The sequence below is a fragment of the Oryx dammah genome, unplaced genomic scaffold (genome assembly GCF_014754425.2).
Source record: "Oryx dammah isolate SB20612 unplaced genomic scaffold, SCBI_Odam_1.1 HiC_scaffold_2, whole genome shotgun sequence".
In the NCBI taxonomy this organism is placed as follows: domain Eukaryota; kingdom Metazoa; phylum Chordata; class Mammalia; order Artiodactyla; family Bovidae; genus Oryx; species Oryx dammah.
In genome coordinates, this window is record NW_024070186.1 from 87,447,726 (window position 1) to 87,470,401 (window position 22,676).

General features: G+C 52.5%; 1 protein-coding gene across 1 annotated transcript in view; it reads left to right on the forward strand.

The window, feature by feature from the left end:
- Positions 1-13,403, forward strand: part of ITGB5 (integrin subunit beta 5) — a 112,867-nt gene extending 99,464 nt beyond the window's left edge. The window contains exons 11-15 of the mRNA XM_040250287.1: positions 4,211-4,433; positions 8,207-8,310; positions 10,492-10,611; positions 11,913-12,079; positions 12,706-13,403. Of these exons, the coding sequence (XP_040106221.1) occupies positions 4,211-4,433; positions 8,207-8,310; positions 10,492-10,611; positions 11,913-12,079; positions 12,706-12,801 (710 nt within the window). The 3' untranslated portion in view covers positions 12,802-13,403. The remainder of the gene's footprint in view (positions 1-4,210; positions 4,434-8,206; positions 8,311-10,491; positions 10,612-11,912; positions 12,080-12,705) is intronic.
- Positions 13,404-22,676: the final 9,273 nt, after the last annotated feature.

Genomic DNA, 22,676 nt, shown 5'->3' on the forward strand with positions numbered 1-22,676 from the left:
TAATGAAAATATTTTTTACGTCTGCAGAGTATTAAACAGGCATCATGAAATTCAGCACACTCTGCCAAGGTGCTGGGGAAGCGCTATAAATGAGCTCTGTTATGATGAGGAGTCCTTGCTTCGGCCCTCTGGGTGCTGTTAGCCAGCATCGTGTTCCCGTTCCCCGTGCAGCTCGCCTGCTAATAGATGGGTTATTGAGCCTGGGGACAGGACCCAAGTGGCCCTTGTCATTTTAATAACACATGTTGCTCCTAGGGCGTTAGAGGCCAAGGGCTGACCAGAGGATGTGGAAATCTGCACGTGTGGGTCGAGGGAAAGGCAGGTTGAGGCCCAGCTGCAGGATCTGAGATGTCTGGGTTAGGATACAGTGTGACCAGATTTGCAATGGTTTGTGACACTCTGTGCGGGTCACACTTTCTGGAGGAGACGTGGAAGCTTTAGGCTGAGATGGCATGTGGCTGTGCCTTGTTGTCAGCTCCTCTGCTTGGGAGGCCGTCCTTGGAAGACGGTGTTGAGGGTGATGCTGAGGCTAATCCCGGGCTCCGTGGCAGAGACTCCCCTGATTAGACGGTAGGCTCTGCCGTGGGAGTGAAGGAGGGCAAGGTGCGTGCGCCCCTCTCTGTAGCTGCTTTACACTGTCTTGGGAGGCAGTGGACCACCTGACGGACAAACTGGGGCCATCTAGGGAGTCCCTGAGGACAGCCCTTAGGCGGATTCAGCCGTTCCACCAAGTGTGGCTTCTCTCCTAGTGTGACTTGCTGGGACTTTGTGTTGGAACTGGCAAATGTTAGAAGCCAAAGAGCCCCATGGATGAGGACTTTCCAGGGTCCTCTGGCCCCTGTGGCTCCCACCTGCTGCCCCACTAGTGGCGCGGCTCAGGGTGCCCTCACTCACAGGCTCTTTGCACAGCCTTTCCTTCTTTCCATGTCCTTGCTGCTCAGGTGCTGGGGGGCGGCTTCCAGGGATGGCTTACATCTCTGGCCATGAGTCCGGCCCCTCACCACGGTGGTGACCACTGCCTCCTAGTATCTGCTGCCCGTGACTCCTAACTCTGCTCACACCCCAGATCCAGGAACACTCAACTGCTTTGACCTTGGGCTGGGTTTTGGAGCTCTCGGGTCCTTTTGGTATCATATGTGCCTGAGGCAGCTGGGTTTACTTGCCAATCAACAGTCATGGGGGAAAGTATGAGCAGCTGGCAACTTCGCTATCTTCTCATTGAGCAGATCTTTTCACATGAGAAGCTCAGTCACAATGGGGAGCAAGTTGTTCTTTCAACACACACATACCCACACTTTACCACAAAAAAATAATATACTACTTCTTCTCCAAACCACTGACAGTTTGGCATAGTTGTCAGGTTACATCTGGTTCATTTTACATTGCTGCCAAATACAGAGTAAGAGGGAAGACAACACTCATCCAGGTCAAACAAAGCAGTCCCTCTGGCCAGAGTAGTGTCTTTGCTGCAGGTAAATATGGCACCAGTCATGCCTCTTCTGATATTTTTGCTTTATGGAATGCTGCGATGTACAAGCCACTGGAGAGGCCAGAGCTGATGAAAAACCTACCCCTGAAATGCACTCACTTAGAGATGCATTTAAAAATATATGGATGGACGGAAGGAGGGAGGGATGTGTGATGGAGCAGGTGACACGCTGGGGGTGGGAGAGCTGGAAAATGGGGGGATGGTCACACTACAGTCTTTTCATCTTGGCTGCAGGTTTGGAATTTTCATAATAAAATATTGGGGGGGGGGTGGAAATTACCCTGACAGTGAACCATTTTAATTTAAAACAGGCTCCTGACCAATGTCGTCCCGAGGCCGAGAGTGAGGGAGCTCACTGTGTGGATTGGACCCATTTCATCTGGGAAGACTTCCCTGTGGAGGGTGGTTTCCTGCCTCCATGGCTGTTCGAGGACTGGTGGGGAGGAGGGGCGTGCAGGCCCCCCTCCCTGGAGTGGCTGTGGGCTCTGCGGCCCCCCACAGCCGTACCCCTTGAGCCAGGGGTGCTGTCTCCCCTGTGGCCCACACACCGCACGCCAGCCTCCAGGCAGTTAAACTGCGCTCCGCAGCCTCCTCCTGGCTGGGCCTGCCTTTCCCCACCTCACCGGAGGGCCGCCATGTGCCTCGACACTGCCTGTGAAGTGTGTGTGGCGGGAGCTGCTGCCTAGTGCCGTGTCTGCCAGGGCTCTGCGTCGCTGGGCTGTGGCCCATGGGGGGGGGGGCTTGTTGGCTCCAGATGGCCACCCTTGTCTCCCGCAGGTCCCGGGCACTACAGTGAGGACTGGGCAGAGAGGGGGAGGGGACAAGAAGGAAGTAGGGGTGAAGCGGCGCTCTGAGGTTAGGTCCTGACCTGAACTGTGGATCACACTCGCTGGGGGTCTCACAGAAGGTGCTGAGATCCAGCTCCCAGGAGAGCTGACGCAGGAGTGGGAGCAGAATGCAAGCCCTCCCCCCACATCTGACACCATCCCCCGTCTGTCTGGTCTCCTGCTAGTGTGTCTGTGGATTCTCAGTAAATACAAATTCTTGGGCCTTTTGGTATCAGTCTTAGAAGAATGGGATGAGAAAGGAAAGTATGCTACAGTAGCAGTCCTGTAAGAAAGACTTTTTTTTTTTTTTTTAAAAACTGCCCTTTATAGCATTGCTTTCCGCTATGTTAGCACAGAGAACAGGAGATCCATGAACGGTCAGGCCCCCCTGGAGGCTGGCGCTCCCCATGCGCCTCCCTGCCCAGCAGGTGCACGCATGTGCCTGGTGCACACACAGTCCTCTGAGCCCAGCAGCCCCTCTGCCCTTGATGCCTGCAGAGCTTGGAGGGGAGGTCCAGGCCCTCCTCCCTTGGAGGCTGTGGAACGGACAGGTCCCTCCTGCACGGTGTCCAAGGGGACCCTCAGCCGGTTCTCCTCGTGATTAGGGCCTACTCTGTCTCCTGAGAGGCTGCAGATCCTCAAGTTCAGACTGTGGGTCCTTGAGCCATACTCCTGGTTTGGCCACCCTCAAGCTGCTTCGTCCTTCCATGTGTCGTTTTCATCACTTGTGAGCAGGGGATGGTTGTAAGAATTCCGCGAGTTCACGCTGTAAAGCCTGACACGTTCGTAGTGAGTTCAGTGTTAGCTGCTGGCACCCTTGGCCCCTGCTCCTGAATCGTCCCACTCTGGCCACAGCTCCAGAGTCAGCATCTCACTGAGACCCGGGGACAGTGCCTGTGTGCGTCTCCGTTGCGGCTGTGACAGGTTACCACAAATGGGTGACCGAAGACGACTCCAGTGTGTTCTCTTACAGCTCTGGAGGTCAGAGTCTGACGTGGTTCTCCCTGGCTACAGTGTCGGTACCAGGAGGGCCACACTCCCTGCCAAGGCTCCAGGGAGGGTCCTTCCCTCACCTTTGCCATCTCACAGAGCTGTGCTCCTTGCATTCCTGGCTCCTTGAGGCCGCCGCCTCTATCTTCAGAGCTGGCAGCACAGCATCTTGCTCCTCCTGGCCGTGGCCACCAGCTTCTGCAGTCAGATCTCCCTTGGCCTTACTCCTGCACGGAACCCTTGTGATGGCACTTAGGGTCCCAGGATAATCTGGGAGAATCTCCTCTGTCTCAAAATCCTTCACTTTATCACATTGCAGATTCTCCTTTGCTATAGGGGGTCACATCCACAGGCCCTGGGGCTGTTAGTCACATTAACTGGGGAGACAGGAAGAAGTTCTCTGGGGCCCTGGGCCCGGGGCACAACTTGGCCAAGTTCTGGACCGACTTGGAGCAGCATCCAGCACAGGCGGACCACATGCACTGCCTGGGCGCCCTACTGTCACCTCGTGGTGGCACCAGGCCCTCTTTGTCTGCCCGGTCAGAGTCTGAGGGCACAGCCCGTGTGTGTTCGTGTGAGGGCACAGCCCATGCCTTGTTCTGTCGCATCCCCAGGGCTCAGCACATGGCAGGCGCCAGCTTGGTTGTGTGTTTGTGCGAGGGCACAGCCCGTGCCTCATTCTGTCGCATCCCTAGGGCCCAGCACGTGGCAGGCGCCAGCTTGGTTGTGGGTTCGTGCGAGGGCACAGCCCTTGCCTCATTCTGTCCCATCCCCAGGGCCCAGCACGTGGCAGGCGCCAGCTTGGTTGTGTGTTCGTGCGAGGTCCCAGCACGTGGCAGGTGCCAGCTTGGTTGTGTGTTCGTGCAGGCAGGCAGGCACTGATGTGTGGTGTGTGTCCTTTTAGGCCATGGCGAGTGTCACTGCGGAGAATGCAAGTGCCACGCAGGTTATATCGGGGACAACTGTAACTGCTCGACAGACATCAGCACATGCCAGGCCAGGGATGGCCACATCTGCAGCGACCGTGGGCACTGCGTCTGCGGGCAGTGCCAGTGCACAGAGCCAGGGGCCTTTGGGGAGACATGTGAGAAGTGCCCAACCTGCCCCGATGCCTGCAGCACCAAGAGGTAAAGCCCTACCCCAGCTTCTCCCCCAGACCAACCTGCCATCTGGCCAGTCAGCCTCCAGGGCCACCAGGCTCTCACTCCCCATCTCCCACACCTTGCCCATGCAGCCTTGCAGGGGAATGAAACTCTTACTCACATGAACTAGAATAGGGCCTTTGAGGCTCTGGTTCCATGGAGATTTTGTAAAAACAAAACAAAAGCAAAACAACAAAAAGCAAGACTGTTATTCAAGTTTAGAAATTACCAGATTACTAGGTTAAATGAAATTGAATTGATTTGGGTACCAAAATAGCATCTTCTTGAGCCTTTAGTATGTCACTGAGTATTTCAAAAAGATATTCAGTATGCATGTTTTTTCCAAATGAATTTGACCCTCCCCATTAACATCTCCCAAACAGTGTTTCACAGGCCACCTTCCCTGTATAGAAAATACTGCTTTAAACAAAACATCATCAGAAGGTAAATTGGACAGGAGGGCACCCGACCTAGATAAGGCATGCCAGGAACAAACTGCAGTGGCTTTTGAATTTTCTGCTCCATTTGTATAGATAATGGAGCGAGTCTCCGTGCTGCTGCTGAATGCAGAGATTGTCCAGATACAGGCTCCAGGCCTCCACTGACCCAGCCACAGGGTCACGTTCCCCAGTTGACCTCCTCGCAGCTCTGCCCTCCACATTCTGCCGGAGCACGAATGAGAGGGAATGAAAGAGAGCAGGGAGTTATGGCATCGGGAAAGCAAGAGTGACAGCTTGCCTTGATTTTGCTAGAGAAACAGCTGTGCCATCGTCATCCTTGTGCTGAGGGGCCAGGAGGGAGGGGCACAGATAATCAGAAACAAGTAATAATACAGACGTTGTTTCCTTTTGGCTGGGAAATGCAACTGTGCAATTTTTTTTGGCAGATATCCCTTCCAAATGCCTGGCCCAGGCTCCTAATGAGAGGAGGTCATGATCCCCGAGTGGCTGGGGCTGCCGGTCAGTCTGAACTCAGAAACGTTCTGGGTGGCAGAGCCCCTGTCTGGACGTTTGCCACAAATAATCCAGGCGTGGGTAATTGAAAGCTGGCCGCAGATGGAGAGACAAGACAGACAGGGCCAGATTTTATTTTGTGTAATTAGAGGAAAGCCAGGCAGAGTAAGGGAAAAGAAACACAGGTCCACTGTAGACCTGCTAAGAGTGGAGAAATAGCAGAAATGCAAACGGAAACATCCCAGGGGAGGAGGTTAGGATCCTGGGTCTGGAGCCCAAATAGCTGTGGCCATCTGAGCCTGGACTCTCAGCCATTATCAACATGTAATGCCTGAGGGAGGCACCCTCCCCCCAGCTCCCACCCGCAGAACCCTTTTGAGTCTGTGCTCCCAGACCTTGGGGTATGTGAGGCTGTTGGGAGGTGGGGATGAAGCTAGGACAATACTCGTGGAACCAATAAAAGCAGATAAAACCTGTTTCTTTGCCTTCCTCTGGAGCAGCAAGACAATAAAGGGTTGGCTTAGGTCAGTTAAAAGACGCTTGGGAAGACAGCCTTAGCTTTAAATGTTTAAAGCATTCATTTCTAAGAAGACATGGATTTTTTTGGTTGTTATCCATTAACACCAAAGGAGCAAGGAGAGCAAAGAGATGCCATCAAGGAACCTCACTATTCCTTACTTGTCTCTGGGCCACACTGACACTGCCTCTTTCACAGCCTTCTTGTAACTTAAAAAAAAATGAAGTCCCTTTGATAACTCCTCATTTCAGGCCGTTTTTCTGCTCACCGCTTTCCTGAGAACCACCAGGTTTCCAATGTCTTATGTCCTTTTTCTTTTTCCCTCTGGTACTTCAGAGGAGGCAATCTCCACTTTCTAGAACTAACCAAACACACCCTTCACCTTGGGTGAGTTCATATTCAGCCTCAGCTGATTTCAATTAACAGACTCCCTAAGCAGAGTCTGTCTGCAGCTTGTTTGTTTAAAAGCCAGACTTAAGTTAATACGTGACTACAATAAATCACAAATTTCAGCCCAGTGCAAGGAGCACATGGGTTAAACTGATTTGCCAGTGTGGATGAGGGAGTGTTCCCTGGAAGTAGGCCTGACAACAGGGCCTGTAGGTGGAGGCCTCTGTGGTGAATCCTAGTGGAGACCGGAAGCAGACACCTTTCTTTGCGGTATGTTAATTGTGGGGAGGGGGAGGGCAGCGGCATTAGTGTGAAGGACCAGAGCTGGAGCCACCCCTTTTTGGGGCCCGCCGAGTCTCAGTACCCGCCCACTGGGCTCTGGCCTCAGGGGAAATGCAGCAATTCGACTTGTTTAACTCCAGAATGTTTCCATGAAGTCATTCCGGGAGAGAGGAATTTTGTGGCCCATCCTGGGATGGTTGAATTCTTCAAACTATTACAACCCTAGTAAGAAGGTCTCATCTGCTTTCTCTCCACAACCTACTCACTCGCCCAGTCCTCCTCAATGTTCAGAAGGCAGAGGAAAGACTTGGAGAGGGACTTGACGGAGCGGCGGGGCTCCTGGGTGCCGAACCCTGCTGCCTTTGATTCCTCATTTCCCTCGCCTGTAAAATAGAGCGACTTAATGAAACGCTCCCAGCTCCCTTCAGGCCTGGCATCCACTGCACAGTTTTTGCCCTGGAAATGTAGTAACTGGTTCCTCCATCCCAAGGAATTTAAAAATGAAAATGAGAAACCTGATGCCTGGCAGTTATATTTCCTGCCTATTTTTGCCAGAGAGCCTTCTGGACACACAGCTCTGTTGGTCCCCACAGGCCTGTGGGGTACGGGCTGCTGTCCCCTGTGTCGCTGAGGCTCTGTAAGCTTCCCCCTCAGCCCCGCCACACTCTGCTGCCAGGACGCAGCGGCCTGCCCCACATGCTTAACTCTGGAGCCCTCACCCCATTTCCTGGAGAAGCCCCTGTTTGGAGGATCTCTCACCTCCTTGCAGGTCACCGAGCTCCATCACCTCAGAAAGGCCCTGCAAGTTCACTGTTAGCTGGCAGTTTTGTTCCAACGCACCTCTCCCTGCAGTTGAGTTCTTGCCACCCCATTTATGCACCCCCAACAGTCCCCCAGAGGGGTTAGGGACCCTCTCTCCCCTCCACAACAATCTCAATGAGCCGTTAGAGCTTGGCTCTCAGGCCACGTGGGCTCTGTCTGGGAGGGAGAAGGGGGAAGGGCCGAGAGTCTCCAGGACAGTGGTCCTCAGCCCTCACCTTTGCTCAATCCCTGGGAGACCAGGCTCCAGCCCTAGTGATGCAGATTCTGTGGGTGTGGTGCCCCCCCCCCCAGTGATGTCCTAAAAGCCCACCCAGAGAGATTAATGTGCAGGAGGGCTGAGAGCCCTGCCTGCGTGATGGTCTCCTGGTGAGGATCTTGGGAGTTGGGGCCACAGGCATGTGAGAACCCCTTCTCAAGGCCAGGAATACTTTTTTTTTTTTTAATCATCAGAAGCTCCTTGTTTGGGGCAGACTCCTGAGGGAGGCATTTGACGCACCAGAGTGCAGGTGGATGTGGCTCCTGGTGTCAGAATTTGAAAGGCCTCCAGCCTGCAACTTGACATGGGGACCAGACACGTCTCTAAACTCACCTAGGCTCCTCCAAGGACCTTCGGGCTTCCCTGCATGAGGGCGACAGGGGGGACAGTAGGGCTAAGCAGCTGAAGATGGGAGAAGTTAAAGCTTCAGGGACCTGAAGGAGGGCTGGGATCTGCACTCCTGGGGCATGTACTCGGCTACATGTGTGGGGCTGATCCACAGCATTTAACACCCACATTTATCGCCTCTCTTCCAAAGAGACTGTGTCGAGTGCTTGCTGCTTCACTCAGGAAGCTCAGCTGACAACCAGACCTGCCAAAACCTGTGCAAGGATGAGGTGATCACACGGGTGGACACCATTGGTGAGTATACCGAGTGGCCTGGGCAGCCGGCCCCTTTTGGATCCTGGCAGGAGACGTAGGGACTCTTTCCTGTGGGGATGATCTTCAGGGCTGCCTGGCAGACGGGACGGTAGTTTTAGCCTTGAGTTAGGAAGTAGCCTCAGGTCCTTGGCCAGTCCTTGCTGGCTCCCCAAGAGGAATTGGGGTACCTGGGCGAGGGCACAGGTTCCAGGCTCTCCAGGGTATAAAACCCTCCCTGTTCATCAGTGTCTGTCCTGTCCCTGGGCCCAGTCCCTTCCTAGCCGCGTCTTCTCCCAGGCTTCCTGAGAAGTTGGTGTGTTACAATAAGCACTGTTAGCTGCCACAACAAACGTGCCCCGAACCTCAGTGACTTAACAAAATAGAAGTTGGTTTGTCACTCACTGAAAGTGAAGATGTTCCTGGTTGACAAAGCCTCCGTTGGTCCTTCATGAGCCCAGGTACCCTCTCAGTTTTGGTTCTACCCTCCCCCAGGTCCTCAGAATCCTCTCCATTGAGTACACATGGGGAGGACAGAGGGAAGGCCTGGATGGGAGGTTTACATGGGCTGGACCTGGAAGGGTACATGTAACTGCCCCCCCAGAATTCAGTCACCCGGCCACATTTACTGCAGGAATGGTGGGAAATGCCATCCAGGTGTGCCCAGGAAGCTGGGAAACCACGTTTGGGGACCAGCTAGCCAGTCCCTGCCCCATTTGGCCTCAGCCCAGCACAGCTCTCTTGATGCTGCTGGCATCAGACAAGGCAGAGCTTGCATTCTGTCCAGATGAACCCAGGATAGAATTCCTGCAGGTCCCTGCTCCTTGTTCCTGCCTCCCTGGTCTTGACTGATGCTCTGGCCAAATCATGGAAGCCAAGTCATGAATGCCATCAGCGCATGGTCACTGAGCACCTATTGTGTGCCAGGGCTTGTACTGCACCTGGGAGCCAATGGGGAGCCCCCCACCCACCCAGTCTGGCCTCTCCTGCCAATTTTCCTGCCCTGCTTCTGTCTTGTGACTTGAGGCCTGGCTCACAGCAAGTTCTTCCTGCAGACCTGGGCCATTGCCTCATGACTGGACACCCACAGAAAGACAGGGCAATGCCTCTCCTGACCCACTAACTCGCTCTGGGGCAAAGGTTGCTGTTCACGCACAGCTGTGACCTGAATCAGCTGCTTCACAGAGAAAGTTTCTGTTCGAATTCAGCAGTTATCCTTCCTTCCTTCCCCCAGGCTTACACATGCACACGCACACATGCATGCACACACACATGCTCACACACAAGCACACACATACACACGCTCACACACACACACACGCTCACACTCAGCCAGACTGGGCTTACGGTTGGGGTTTGAGGGGAAAAGCCCAGGCCTCCATGTCTGATAACCACTCAGAACTGTCTGGTCCTACTAGAGCCTCCCTTGAGCCACAGGCTTACAGAGGGTTCCATGACATGGAAGGCGTTCCGTGTCACAACGTAACCTGGAGTTGTTACTCAGGACCCATGGTCATTCCCTTATCACCCGCCTCCCTCTTACTTCACACTCTTCCCGGCTTCCTTCCCCCCAGAAATCAGTCTAACCCCGACCCAGGGAAGCCTTGGACTGTGGATAATGGCTCGGGGTGGGGGGTGGGGAGGGTGACGCCTTCACCTCAGGGGACAGCGGGTGTGAGGCAGCGTGAGGAAAGGAGCTGCTTCGCACGGGGAGCGAGGCAAGCAGTGTGCACCGCGCTTGGGGCTGGGAGTCTCTTACTCGTCTCATTGCCTCGTGGCGCGCTCTCGTTTCACATCTCAGGACGGCACTGCCAGCTCTCGGCCTCTGCGGCTGGCTCTCCGGCAGGGGACTCAAGTGTGAGCCCTCACTCAGGCCTCCGCGGGCAGCCGGACAGCCCCTCCTTTCTCCAGTTCCATTGTCTTGTCCCGCCTGGCCGTAGTGCGTTCTTTCCTCCCACATCCCCACAGTGAGTGCTGCAGAGGTTCCCTCACGTGGAAGGGAGTTTGCATCCCTGGGGCAGTCTAACTCAGCGCTGGGCCTGCATTCTTGATATGAGAGACTCCCAGGCAGCCTCTCTGCACCCCTTTTCTTTGGGGGCAGGATTTGATTCTTCACCCCATCCCTCGGTGGCTCCGAGTTACTCAGAGAGATACTCAGGACATTTCTGCTTGGTTTTCTTCCAGTGAAAGATGACCAGGAGGCTGTGCTTTGTTTCTACAAAACCGCCAAGGATTGTGTGATGATGTTCACCTACTCAGAGCTCCCCAGTGGGAAGTCCAACCTCACGGTCCTCAGGGAGCCAGGTGGGTGAGGCCTGGCCCCGTCTGCTCCCCCAGGGCTCTTGGTTTCTGAGGTATCACCCATCCTCTTCTCACCATCCTTTCCAAACTCCAGAGAGGGGAGGGCCACAGTTCCCTGTGAAGATCAGGATCTAAGGCCTCCTCTACCTGACTGCTCTAGTTCAGAAGAAAGACGGTTGTTCCTCTGGGGACCATCGCTGGGGCGGAGCTTGGGGGCTGTGACTGCAGGGAGTGGGAGTTACAGGAGGGTAGGGCCCTGCCCTGGGGGGAGCGCCTCACCTCAAAGGAGGGGTGCAGGAGTGACGGTAAGCACAGAACACACTTAACCTACATGGCTGACGGCAGTGCGAGCGTGCAAGGCAGGGCCGGACCATCAGGGCTAGAAGCAGGGTGCTCTGGGTACATGCATGGCCCTGGCTGGGCTGCCCTTCCTGGAGTGGAGTCCCGGAAGGGCAGAACGCTGTGTTAACATTCCCACAAGTGCTGTGCCCAGCCGCTGAGGACAGCACGCTCCGACCCAATATGGACATTTCTGCCTCACGATCTGGGCCCGGGGACCAGTAGCCCTTTTCCTTGGGATAATTAGGGTTTCTGGTATGACCCCTTTTATTCTTTGGAGGAGGTTGGAGTGGGGGTGAAGGTGCAGAAAAAGATCTACTCTCTTGAGTTCACAGCATTGTAAACTGCTTCCACATGAAGCCAGACCACATAACGTGCCTTCCCTAGGCAGAGGCAGAGGGAGAGGCTGTGGTCTCAGCCCAGGATGCACGCCTGAAGAATGAGGCTTTGTTTCCAAGCGCTGTCTTTGTGGTTCTTTGAAAATAAGCACATTCGCTCCAAAGGCTACACACTAAGGGCTTACAAATGTTGGCTGGCCCCCAGCCCAGCCCTTGTAGAACGGCTTCGTGAAACCTGCCGCCTGGTCTACTCCTGAAACCATTTACGTGAAAGTTGAGACATGGTCCAGCATCCTGCATGGGAGGCGGGGCCGGGCTGGGGTGTGGGTGCTTCAAGTTGGGGGGATGCAGCCATGCGCAGGGTGTGTGGGGAAAAAGTGGAGCAGCCTCTGAGTTCTCTTGGACTTTGCCCTTGATATGCTGTGTGGCCTTGGGACAGTCACCAGCCTTCTTTGAATCTTTTACTTCATGTGCAATGGAGAAACCCGCCTGCCACCCACACCTCCCAGAAGCCATGTGAGGGTCTTATGAAGCACAGGAAGGCCTCTGGGGAGAGCTGGTGGGCCTGAGGTTGGAGTGGGGGCATGGTGATGCCGGCGGCTTGCTCACCGTGCCCTGGTCCTCCAGAGTGTGGGACCGCCCCCAGCGCCATGACCATCCTCCTGGCTGTGGTCGGCAGTATCCTCCTGACTGGGTTTGCGCTTCTGGTCATCTGGAAGCTGCTCGTCACCATCCATGACCGGAGAGAGTTCGCCAAGTTCCAGAGTGAGCGATCCAGGGCCCGCTACGAAATGGTATGCCATTGGGAAGCTGGAAGTGGGAAACATGTCAAGCCTAGGGGTCCAGTTGAGTTCAGGCAGAGGCCCCCTAACACCTTTAGCATTCAGAACAAAGAAGCAAAGCCTGAGGGGTGGTGTGTACCCAGTTCTGAACACCCTGCACAGAGCCCCACACCACGCCCAGGTCAGGAGGCTCACGAGCAGAGCTGCTGGGCACAGACTGAGCAGGGGGTGTCTGGACGGTCTGGACACAGCCCAGGAGGGGACCCCACATACCCCCAGTCTATTGCAGTGTCTGTGTGTGCCTTGCTTCCCCAAGCAGACTGCTCGTCACCCAAGGACAGAGCACAGTGAGTGCCCCCTGAAGTCCTAGTTAGTTTCTGTGAAAACTGGAAGGGACTTTAGAGTCTGATGGACAGGGTCCCCCGTTTCAGAGATGGAGAGAGAGAGTTCAGGGAAGGGTGGGGCATTCCAGGCCAGTGGGTTGGAGGAGCACGTCTTGCAGCACAAGGCAGGCACCTCCACCTGCACGCTGAGCCCACTGCCTTCCTGGTGACTGACCCTGGAAGGCCTCCAGCCCTGTGTGTGTTCAAATGAGTGAATGAGCTAACACATGTCCTCTTACCCTCTGTGTTCTCTAGGCTTCAAACCCTCTGTACAGAAAGCCCATCTCCACACACACTGTGGATTTCACTTTCAACAAGTTCAACAAATCCTACAACGGCACAGTGGACTGACAGCTCCTTCCCCTCAGAGAGCTGGGGGGGTGAGCGGTCAAGCCAGAGACTGACATGCTCTGGACAGCTGCTCGGCTTGACACTGCTCTCTGCTCCACCGAGCGCAGAGACCTTCCGGCAGGTCCTGGCCAGGAGCCCGTGCAGGAAGGCGCCCAGCTGTGCCGGCTGGCCACCCCTCCAAGCCTGGCCGCGGTACTCTCGGCTCTCAGCACGTCCAGCTTGTCGTCTCAATGAACTGCTGAGACGCGGGCCGCGTCCTCCTTCCGGGAGGGCTGGGCCTCAGATCTGGCCCCACGAGAAGGCTCTTGGGAGTGTCAAGAGTGTGTAAAATCCACAGTCTGGCTTCGCTCGTGTTGATCATGTTTGTATGAAATAAAATGATCGTGCATTTATGTATAGTTCTGATTCCCGAGAATTACCTGCCTGGTGTCTCTGCCTCACACGTGGGTGTCGGTGACGGGATCGAGACGCCTGTTGAAGGCACGTAGTTTGCAGAGGTCAGCTTTCTTCTATCCATGTTCATCTAGTACTTTTGTAACGAAAAGGAAAGAGATTGTTTGGGATTGAAAGTAAAGATTAAAACCAAAAGATTTTGTGTTTGACACTCTTCATGACCTGCACTTACCTTTCTGAAGTCCCCAGCAGGGACACCACACAAGCCAGTCCAATACTCCAGACCAGGGCTTGTCATACAGAGCTCCGTGCAGTACTCCCACTTGTCGGGGGGAGTGGGGGCGCTCCAGGGAGGGCTGAGCAGATGTCTTTGGACATTCCCAACTTTTACTTAGGTTCAAAACTGTGAAGATCACCCCTTGGGCTTCTTTCCCATTTGCCAGGTGTTAGGCTGCACATTGTGCAGATGAAGAAGGGTCAAGGTGTGGCTTCCACATAAAGTGACTTCTTGCACATTATAACAAGTTTCCTATCAGCTGTCCTTCCTGAAGGGCCCTTTAAGGCCTCTCTCTTTCCATATCTGAGTCAAATTATCTGATCCTATCCCCTGTTGATAGATAAGGAAACTGATCGCTGGAGAAGGGATGGGGCTTTCCCACTAATGACTAGCTGGTACAAAGAGCAGGCGCCACAAGAAAAGGTACCTGCTCCTTTTTGCAACATTTCTTTCACTAATCACTTAGCTGCTGCTGGCATCACTTCAAGGCTGTTGGGCTTTCATTCAAGATTCATCTGTTCTCAGCCTTGGACCAAATTCCCTGTACTTCATTTCGGCAAATGCTAAGATGAATGTCTATTAGTAAACAGCCGTATTTATTACCCGGGGCAAATAGGAACGGATCCTGTGTTTCCTTTGTCTTGTGTAATTAGGATGAAACAGAGACCTTGCAACTTGGTGAGACTGCCTTTAATCCTTTTTGGAATAAAGCCAAATGTAGGTAAATATACAAAATAGACACGGTAGTTTTGCGACTTTTCCAAACAGAAAAATATGATTTCAGAAGAAACGTTGGATTTCTCATTTGACTGTGGGTTTCCTGAAGACACGGTTAACTTGTTCAAAGTCTGATTTTCTACCAGGCAGCTCTGTAAGGGCACAGCATTCTTGAGTCAGGGACAGAAAGGATGAATTGCTGCAGGCTTCCACCTGATGTGGAAAGTGAAGTGAAGTCGCTCAGTCGTGTCCGACTCTTTGCGACCCCATGGACTCTAGCCCACCAGGCTCCTCCCTCCACGGGATTCTCCAGGCAAGAATACTAGAAGAGTGGGTTGCCATTTCCTTCTCCAGGGGATCTTCCCGACCCAGAGATCAAACCCGGGTCTCCTGCATTCCAGGCAGACGCTTTAACCTCTGAGCCACCGGGGAAGCCCTGATGTGGAAGTTCGGGCTATTTCCTCGGTGACACCAGATGGCTGTTGCTCACAGTGCCCTGCTGCCCCCTGCTGGAGGCTCTGGGGACAGCTGTTCAGAGACCTGACGAGATTCTGACCCAGTGTGTGATCCCCTTCCTTTCTTTTGGTGATTTGGCCAGGTCCTCACCGCCTCCTGTTACCACAGATAATAGAGCAGGAGCTGAGGGTGCTCTGGACCTTGCTCTGCCAAGCTCTCAAACCGAGGGCCCATTGTTGCTGGGCTGTGGAAGCACTCAGTTGAGAGTGAGCTGCAAAAGGACCTGCCGCTGTGTGGCCACCGGAGCACCTGCAAGGAGCACATGCCTGGTGGCCTCTGGAAAACACTACTGTTATCTGTTTGGACAGGTAATTAGTAACGGGTTTGTTGGAAACGAAGCGTGGGGGTGGCTATTTACCTTTGTAATCAATCCTTGTTGACTTAATGGTACTTTATCCATTTTTAACAAGTTTTCTAATTGCAAAAGTAGTACATGGAAAAAATGAAAAAGAGATCAGAAGGAAAGTAAAAATCTTTTACAATCACAGCACACAGAGGCAATAACTCTTATCCTTTTTGTGGACGACATCTCAGTCTTTTCTCCCGTGCATGTATGTGTGATTTTAACCAAATCTGAATTATGCTGTCACTTTTCAAGAGGACTGGGGATTCTCATTCCACTTGGTTGACTAGTATTTAATCAAATTAAAGTAACTAACAGCTGCCTCTTCTAAGGTGATAGTTTTTTAAACTTGCTTAATCAGGTTCAAAGCTGGCAGTGATTATCGTGAAACTCGTGGGATGAATTTCAGGTAACAGCAAACAGATGGGGAGATCAGAGGGGCGGAGAGACGGTCCTTTTTTCTGTTCACATAACATCTCTTAATTGAATTGCTCCCCCCTCTCTGGAGGGCTCTCGTCGTGTGGGGCCCCTGTTGCTTCTGAGAAGGGCAGCCTGGCAAGCTCAGCTTCCACGGGCCTTTGTGACTGGCTGGGATGGGGCAGTGGAGTGGAGGAGGACAGCTGCGTGGAGGACACTCAGGAGGAGGTAAGAGCCTCTGAAGCATCCTTGTGGACATGTGGGTCCTGTTTGGGAGTCTTTCTGGCTGCGGCTGACGGCATGCCCGGGTTGGGGGCTAAGAAGGCTTGGTGAGGTCTCTCCTGAGCTGACTTCTCTGTTTGCACCCAGCTCAGGGGATCCAGGCTTCCCAGGAAGGACGTGGTTCCATTCAGATCCTCAGAGAAGGATGTAAGTGAAGGCAGGACAATGAGGGAGACACTTGAGCACGGGTGGTGCTGGGAAGGGAGAGCTCTTCTTTCTCAGCCCCCAGGGCTCCTCCCACTGAGCTTGTGGCTTTAGGGATGGTCACTGCCCAGCCGGCCCCAGCTGATAGCGCCACCTCCAGGACAGGCTGGTGATGTGTCTCAGTGAGACAGATGGTCTTCGTGTCCAGTTTGTGTCTCTGGAGTTCAGTGCTGGGACGTTCGAAGCCTCCTTTTGTCATACCATGGGAATGTCTAATTTTAACTTCAGTGTCTGGAATTTTTGCTTTTGGTTGTAATCAGTATCTTGATCATCAAGAGGCTGGGAACTAAATACCAGGAAATGGAACCTACCTCCAGTTCTTACTGAGATCCCTGTTTTCTCCAATGAACCCTACCCCCTCCTCCACAACCCCCTCAATCCTTGCCTGTCTCCCCTTCCACACACGCTTTCTGATCCTTCCGATGTCCTGCTCTGTAGTGCTTCATTTTAAGTGGCCGTGAATTCTTGTTACAAGCAGGCAAGCTCTAAGCTGTAGGTAACCATAGGGATGTGTGCTGCGGTGACCTTCGAAAGGAGTTCTTGGTCATATTGTGTTGGGGACACTTTTGGTGTTCTAGTGAACCTTTATTGGAATAAGGCTAATACATGTGTAAACGGGTCATACTAAAAAGCCTGGACCTGTTTATCAGGGCAGCTGGTTACTATTTACCAGCTTAGTTTGACTTCAGAAACCCCTTGAAGTACTCATCAATTACAGCCTCATTGGTTCTACCTGCATCGAATATCAAATGCCTGCAGCGAAAAGCAGCCTCTCTTCAAGTGACCCTCACAGCAGTCGCACCTGGTGTTCAGGGAAGGTATTTCCTGTCTTCCTAAGGAGCGAGTTGAGACCAGTCACTCTGGGAGAGGGTTGGCACGTGAGACCCCACCTCTAATTTGATGCCTTCTCCTCTGTGTTCATCTTCTGGGAAAGCAGGGCTGTCAGTTCTTATCTCAGAACTCTGCCGTGTGACCAGAAGGCACACATGTCTACTGAAATTAAGTAAGTGTGGATGAAGAGATTATGTCCCTGCCCCTCCCTCTTACGTCTTTTTCTCCCGTCTCCATTTCATCAGCAATCTCTGGTACATGTGTGTTCACCAAAAATCGAGGTGCTTTTTTTATTTAAAACTTGAGGGAAGATGACAACTGATACACACTTCATGATTCCTACTGAGTTCAGCACCAAAAGTTCAGTAGTTTAAAGACTTTTCCATGGAGGTGACCATAGGTTGGTGCAGACGCTGGTTCAGGGCTTACCTCCCTGCTGGTTCAGCCAGCCCGGTGGGAATAGAATATTTGTATGAGCGGTTGTGTGTGCTGGTTGATATTCCCATCCTCGCCTGTGTCCACACAACAGTATTTTTAAGAAACCTACAGTGAACAGAACACACCGTCAACTGAGGGTTGTGGGTCGCACCCGATGTGAGGGTCCCACATGGGCAGCAGAGCGGGGCAGAGGTCCCAGGAGAGACGGGGAAGCCAAGGCTGCCTGACTATCTGCCTGCCAAATGTCCCTGAGGGCTTGTTCCTGCTCAAGCCTCAGGGATTGTAGGCTTGAGGTGGGAGACATCCCCTATCTGACGGACCCAGAGAAGAAGGCAACAGGGAGGGAGGGAGGGAGAGGGGAACGCTCCGGCCCAAAAGGAGACCACAGGGGCTTGGGGAAGTCAGGGCAGCAGGATGTGGAGGGTGAGAGTGGAAGAGGAAGTTATAAAAGAGGAAGGAGACCAGAGACTGATGAAGCTGTTTTTCCCTGAGCTAGTTCTTTTTTTTGGCTGCGCTGGGCCTTCGTTGGTGTGTGGGCTCTTCTCCGGTTGCAGCGATCGGGGGCGGCTGTCTAGCTGTGATGCACGGGCTTCTCCCTGCAGGGGCTTCTCCTGTTGCAGAGCACAGGCTCGCGGGCGCACAGGCTCAGTAGGTGTGGCTCATAGGCTCTAGAGCCTGGGCTTAGCAGTGGTGCCCGTGGGCTTTGTTCCTCCACTGCATGTGGAATATTCCTGAACCGAGGGAAGACCTGCACTGGCAGGTGGATTCTTACCCACTGTATCACCAGGGAAGTCTTCCCTGAGCAAATTCTATGAGGTCATCATTCAAGTGTGCAAAAAACATTACTTTTAAAAAACTCATCACCTCTACTTCAAGTGTCTGTTCAAGTGATGGGAGAAAACAAAGCCACTAAGTAAAGAGGGACAGTGTCTTGTTAAGCAGTCGTTCCAGGGTCTCCCGAGCCCCAGCCTACAGGCTCAGTGCAGCATCATGACGTTGGAGGAAGGTCCACCTAGCTGTCTGCGCACATGATGCCTGCTGAGAGGTCACTGCCCTCATCAGGACTCCTACATGGTGGTGGAAAGAGCATTCCGGTCCACCAGTCCTGTGTCTCAGTTAACTTCCAGGCCCTTTTCAGGGAAATGTGGCTTCTTCCTCACATTATCTGGAGCCACAGGCCGCCTCAGGCTCTGCCCCAGCCACACCTGGCCTCCAGGTCCACTGCCCTGCTCCATGCCGGGGTCTCTGGCATCGCTGCTCTCCTGGGCCCCTCCTGGAAAGCGAGGCCCAGAGCTCCTCTGCTGTCTGTGTGTCAATTTCCCTCCCTCCCTGCCTGGAGTGGGGCGCCTGTGGCACAGTCTCCCCCAGGATTTGACTGTGCCCACCCCTCCACCTTCTGTTCCTCTCCCCAGGTCAGAACACTCCTCCTCACTCCCTTGGTGGGAAGGGGAGAGGCAAACGTTCTTCCAGACCAGTCCTTCTGCCAAGACCTTGAACTTTAAAAGTTAAAAAAATATTCTAATTGTTTTGTTTCTCTTTTTATTTCCATTGTGGCATTACTTTCCTGTGGCTCAGAGGCCAAGTGTGGGCTTGGAAGGGCTGTGGAGAAAACAGACTGTGGAGCAAAAAAAAAAACAAAAACAAAAATCGCTTGATAATTCATACAAGGCCGGATTATGAACTTTAAATGCCCTAAGTCCTAAAAAAGATATGGCACCCCATGTTCTATAATCTAAAATAAAAGCAGCATTTAATAAGACAGCAGCTACTATTAAATAAAGAACCCCAAGGAGTCCTGATTTGCACCTCCCCCCTTTTTAAAAAAATACCAGATTCCTTCAAAACACGTGTTTCAGTATCCTTGCTCCCCGGGCCTCTTAGCCCATGCCTCAGTCAGGCGATGGTGTGCCCCAGCACTGATGGCACATATATCCGTCTGCTAAGGGGGGGAGAAAGCAAATGGCAGAGTCCGTGGGTGACACACCGACTGATGCTGGTCTCTCTGCTGAAGCACAGTAGTCACGCGAGAGCCAAGTAGCTGTTTGTTTTGGAGAGGTCACTGACAGCAGCCGAAGGTGAAGGCTGAAGGCAGGCAGGAAGCCTGAGTCTTGGTGGAATCAAGTCTTGTCTTCCTGGTGGCCAGGGCTAGATGTGGGGTGGGGGGGGAGGCGCTGCAGCACACTGTTGAATGTGTTAGTCAGCTGTTGCTGCACAACCACCTCCGAGCCCCAAATTCCATGGCACACAGGATGCGCATTTACTGCATACTCACAGGCTTGTGGACCACGTGAGGCCCTGGGCATCAGGCTGTGGAAGGCTGGTTTGGGCTCTACTCCGCTTTTATTCTCCTGGCACGTGTGGGCTACTCAGGGCATGTTCTTCTCATAGTGGTGGCAGACAGGAAGGGGTGAGTGGAGGAAATGTGAGTCTAGGCTCAGAACTGGGACCCTGCCTCCTTCCCCCATATTCCATTGGCCAGAGAAGGTTACACAGCTGAGCCCACCAGTGGGGTGTGGAAATACTCTCCACCTCAGATGGGAGGAGCTGATGAGTCATAAGGGAAAGCGTGTGGATTCAGGGGGGAAGGAAGGATGGGGATACTAGTAGCACTATCCCTTGTCTTGGCACTTACTGTTGAATCTTGGTACCAGTGAAGCATGGGTCTCTGAGTTGTGACTGATGGTGTTATCGACCAGGGTTGTTTGGCCTCCTTAATCAATAGAAGGTGATCAGAGGCGAGACAAGAAATTCAGGCAAGGCTTTACTGGGGGCCTCTGCTGTAGCGGAGGGGAGCAAGAACAAACAAGTGGGGAGCGAGCTTGTTCCTTATATTGGATGAAGGTAGGGGTGTGTCCAGGGGGTTGGGTCAAAGAGCTGTTGTTGTTCAGACACTCAGTTGTGTGCGACTTTTTGTGACCCCATGGACTGCAGCACACCAGGCTTCCCTATCCTTCACCATCTCCCGGAGTTTACTCAAACTCACTTCCATTGAGTCCGTGATGCCATCCAATCATCTTATCCTCTGCCACCCCATTTTCCTCCCACCTTTGATCTTTCCTAGCATCAGAGTCTTCCAACGAGTCGGCTCTTTGCATCAGATGACCAAAATATTAGAGCTTCAGCATCAGTCCTTCCAGTAAATATTCAGGGTTGATTTCCTTTAGGATTGATTGATTTGATCTCCTTGCTGTCCAAGGGACTTTCAAGAGTCTTCTCCAGCACCACAGTTCAAAAGCATCAGTTCTTTGGTGTTCAGCCTTCTTTATGGTACAACTCTCACACCCACATATGACTACTGGAAAAACCATACCTTTGACTAGATGGACCTTTGTTGGCAAAGTGATGTCCCTGCCTTTTAATATGCTGTCTAGGTTTGTCATAGTTTTTCTTCCAAGGAGGAAGCGTCTTTTAAGAATACATTGAAAAACTGTACAAAAAAATATCTTAATGACCCAGATAACCACAATGGTGTGAATTACTCACCTAGAGCCAGACATCCTGGAGTGTGAAGCCAAGTGGGCCTTAGGAAGCATTACTATGAACAAAGCTAGTGGAGGTGGTGGAATTCCAGTTGAGCTATTTAAAATCTTAAAAGATGATGCTGTTAAAGTGCTGCACTCAATATGCCAGCAAATTTGGAAAACTCAGCAATGGTTTTATAGGACTGGAAAAGGTCAGTTTTCATTTCAGTTCCAAGAAAGCCCACCCCTTTGTGGTGGTATGTGCAGCGGGGCATGCACCGTACCCTGCTTTTGAGCTCCTGCTTTTGCTCCAGGCTCTTCAAAAGTGGAAGTTGGTTTTTTGGAGTCTCTTTGTATCTTTTGTCCATAATTTTGCCCCAGCTACACGTTTGTTGTGCTTAGTTGTTCAGTCATGTCTGACTCTTTGCAACCCCATGGACTGTAGCCCACCAGGCTCCTCTGTCCATGGGGATTCTCCAGGCAAGAATACTGGAGTGGGTTGCCATGCCCTCCTCCAGGGAATCTTCCCCGCCCCGAGACTGAATCCAGGTCTCCCACGTTGCAGGCGGATTCTTTACTGTCTGAGCCACCAGGGAAGCACCATGCATGCAGTTATTTTTAGTCCCATATGGTTTCTTTGTATTTTGTTGCTCAGGGAGAAGTGTGTCCGGGTGCAAGCATTGCGGCCCTGCAGCAAAGGGTCCCAGGCTGTCTCATTCCTGCCTGAGAGACTCCACACACTTATTCTTAGGGGCTAAGGAGCTGAAGGTCTCTTCTGAAACTTCTTCCTGCAGGACAGAGGCTGCAGTCCCTAGCTTGCCCTAGAGGTGTGGAAGTCCCTCACTTGACTGTTCCAGGGACCTCTAGGGAACTGAATCGTTTTCTTCTGCAATGGACTGAATTCCTTGAGCCATCATGATCCTTACTTCAAACTACTGGAACCTGAAAGATGCAAACTTAACCAAAAGGTTAAACAAGGGCTAAAAAGAACAACAATAGCCGTTAAAGAGCCTAGAAAGGGAAGGAGCCAGGTGAATTTTGGGCTTCCTTAGCTGTTGACCAGACAAAGCTATTAATAAAGTTGTCTGCCAAAATTATGAAGCCACTCTGTCTGAGCATATATTTCCTTAACATTAACTTTCATCTGTCCTGTCCCATTGATCCAAATGCAGCAGGAAGTATTAGTTATTGTGCAAACTGCTTTGTTCTGCCAGAAGGCAGTCAAGGGCAGGATGACTGTCAAGAACCACATCATCCAAGGAAATGGGAGAGGTCCCAGGTCCCATTAAGGCTTCAACTAGGAGCCAGCCCGCTACATCATTTTACTTGTCTGTTGTTTGGTGCCTGCCTTTTGAATAGGTGTCTCAGGCCTTTCACTGGCTCACAGGTATACTGTTCTTCTGTTGTGATTCGAAGGGTTTCTGGGCGTAAAAGCTTTAGTCTGGACAAATGTGCACAGCTAGATATCCCTTGCGAAGGGCATGGCAACCCCCTCCAGTATTCTTGCCTAGAGAATCCCATAGATGGGGGGGCCTGATGGGCTGCTGTCCACGGGGTCGCACAGAGTCGGCCACGACTGAAGCGACTTAGCAGCAGCAGCAGATATCGCTTGCGGTTTGACAGCAGTGGGGGTGGTTAAAAGTACTTTATAGAGACCCTTCCACGTTGGCAATAGCTAATCTTCAGGAGACCCCTCTTTCTAGGTTTAAAGAACTTGGTCCCTGGGTTTATTTGTGCAGAAACAACTCCTCCTCTGTAGTTTAGTGGGAGCTGGAATTGTTTTGTAGGCATAGTCCTAGACTGCCTTCTGAACTTGTCCTAGATTAATAATATATCTCAGGGCCTGATTCACGTCCTCATCCAGTAGAATGACAGTCGTAAGACAAGGTCTCAGACCACTCCTGGGGGTGACATGGACCCTGAGGAGTGCAATAGGAAGCAAGTTGGTCCAGGGTTCGAGTTTCTTGGCAGAGGTTTGCTAAGGTTTTCTTTAAAG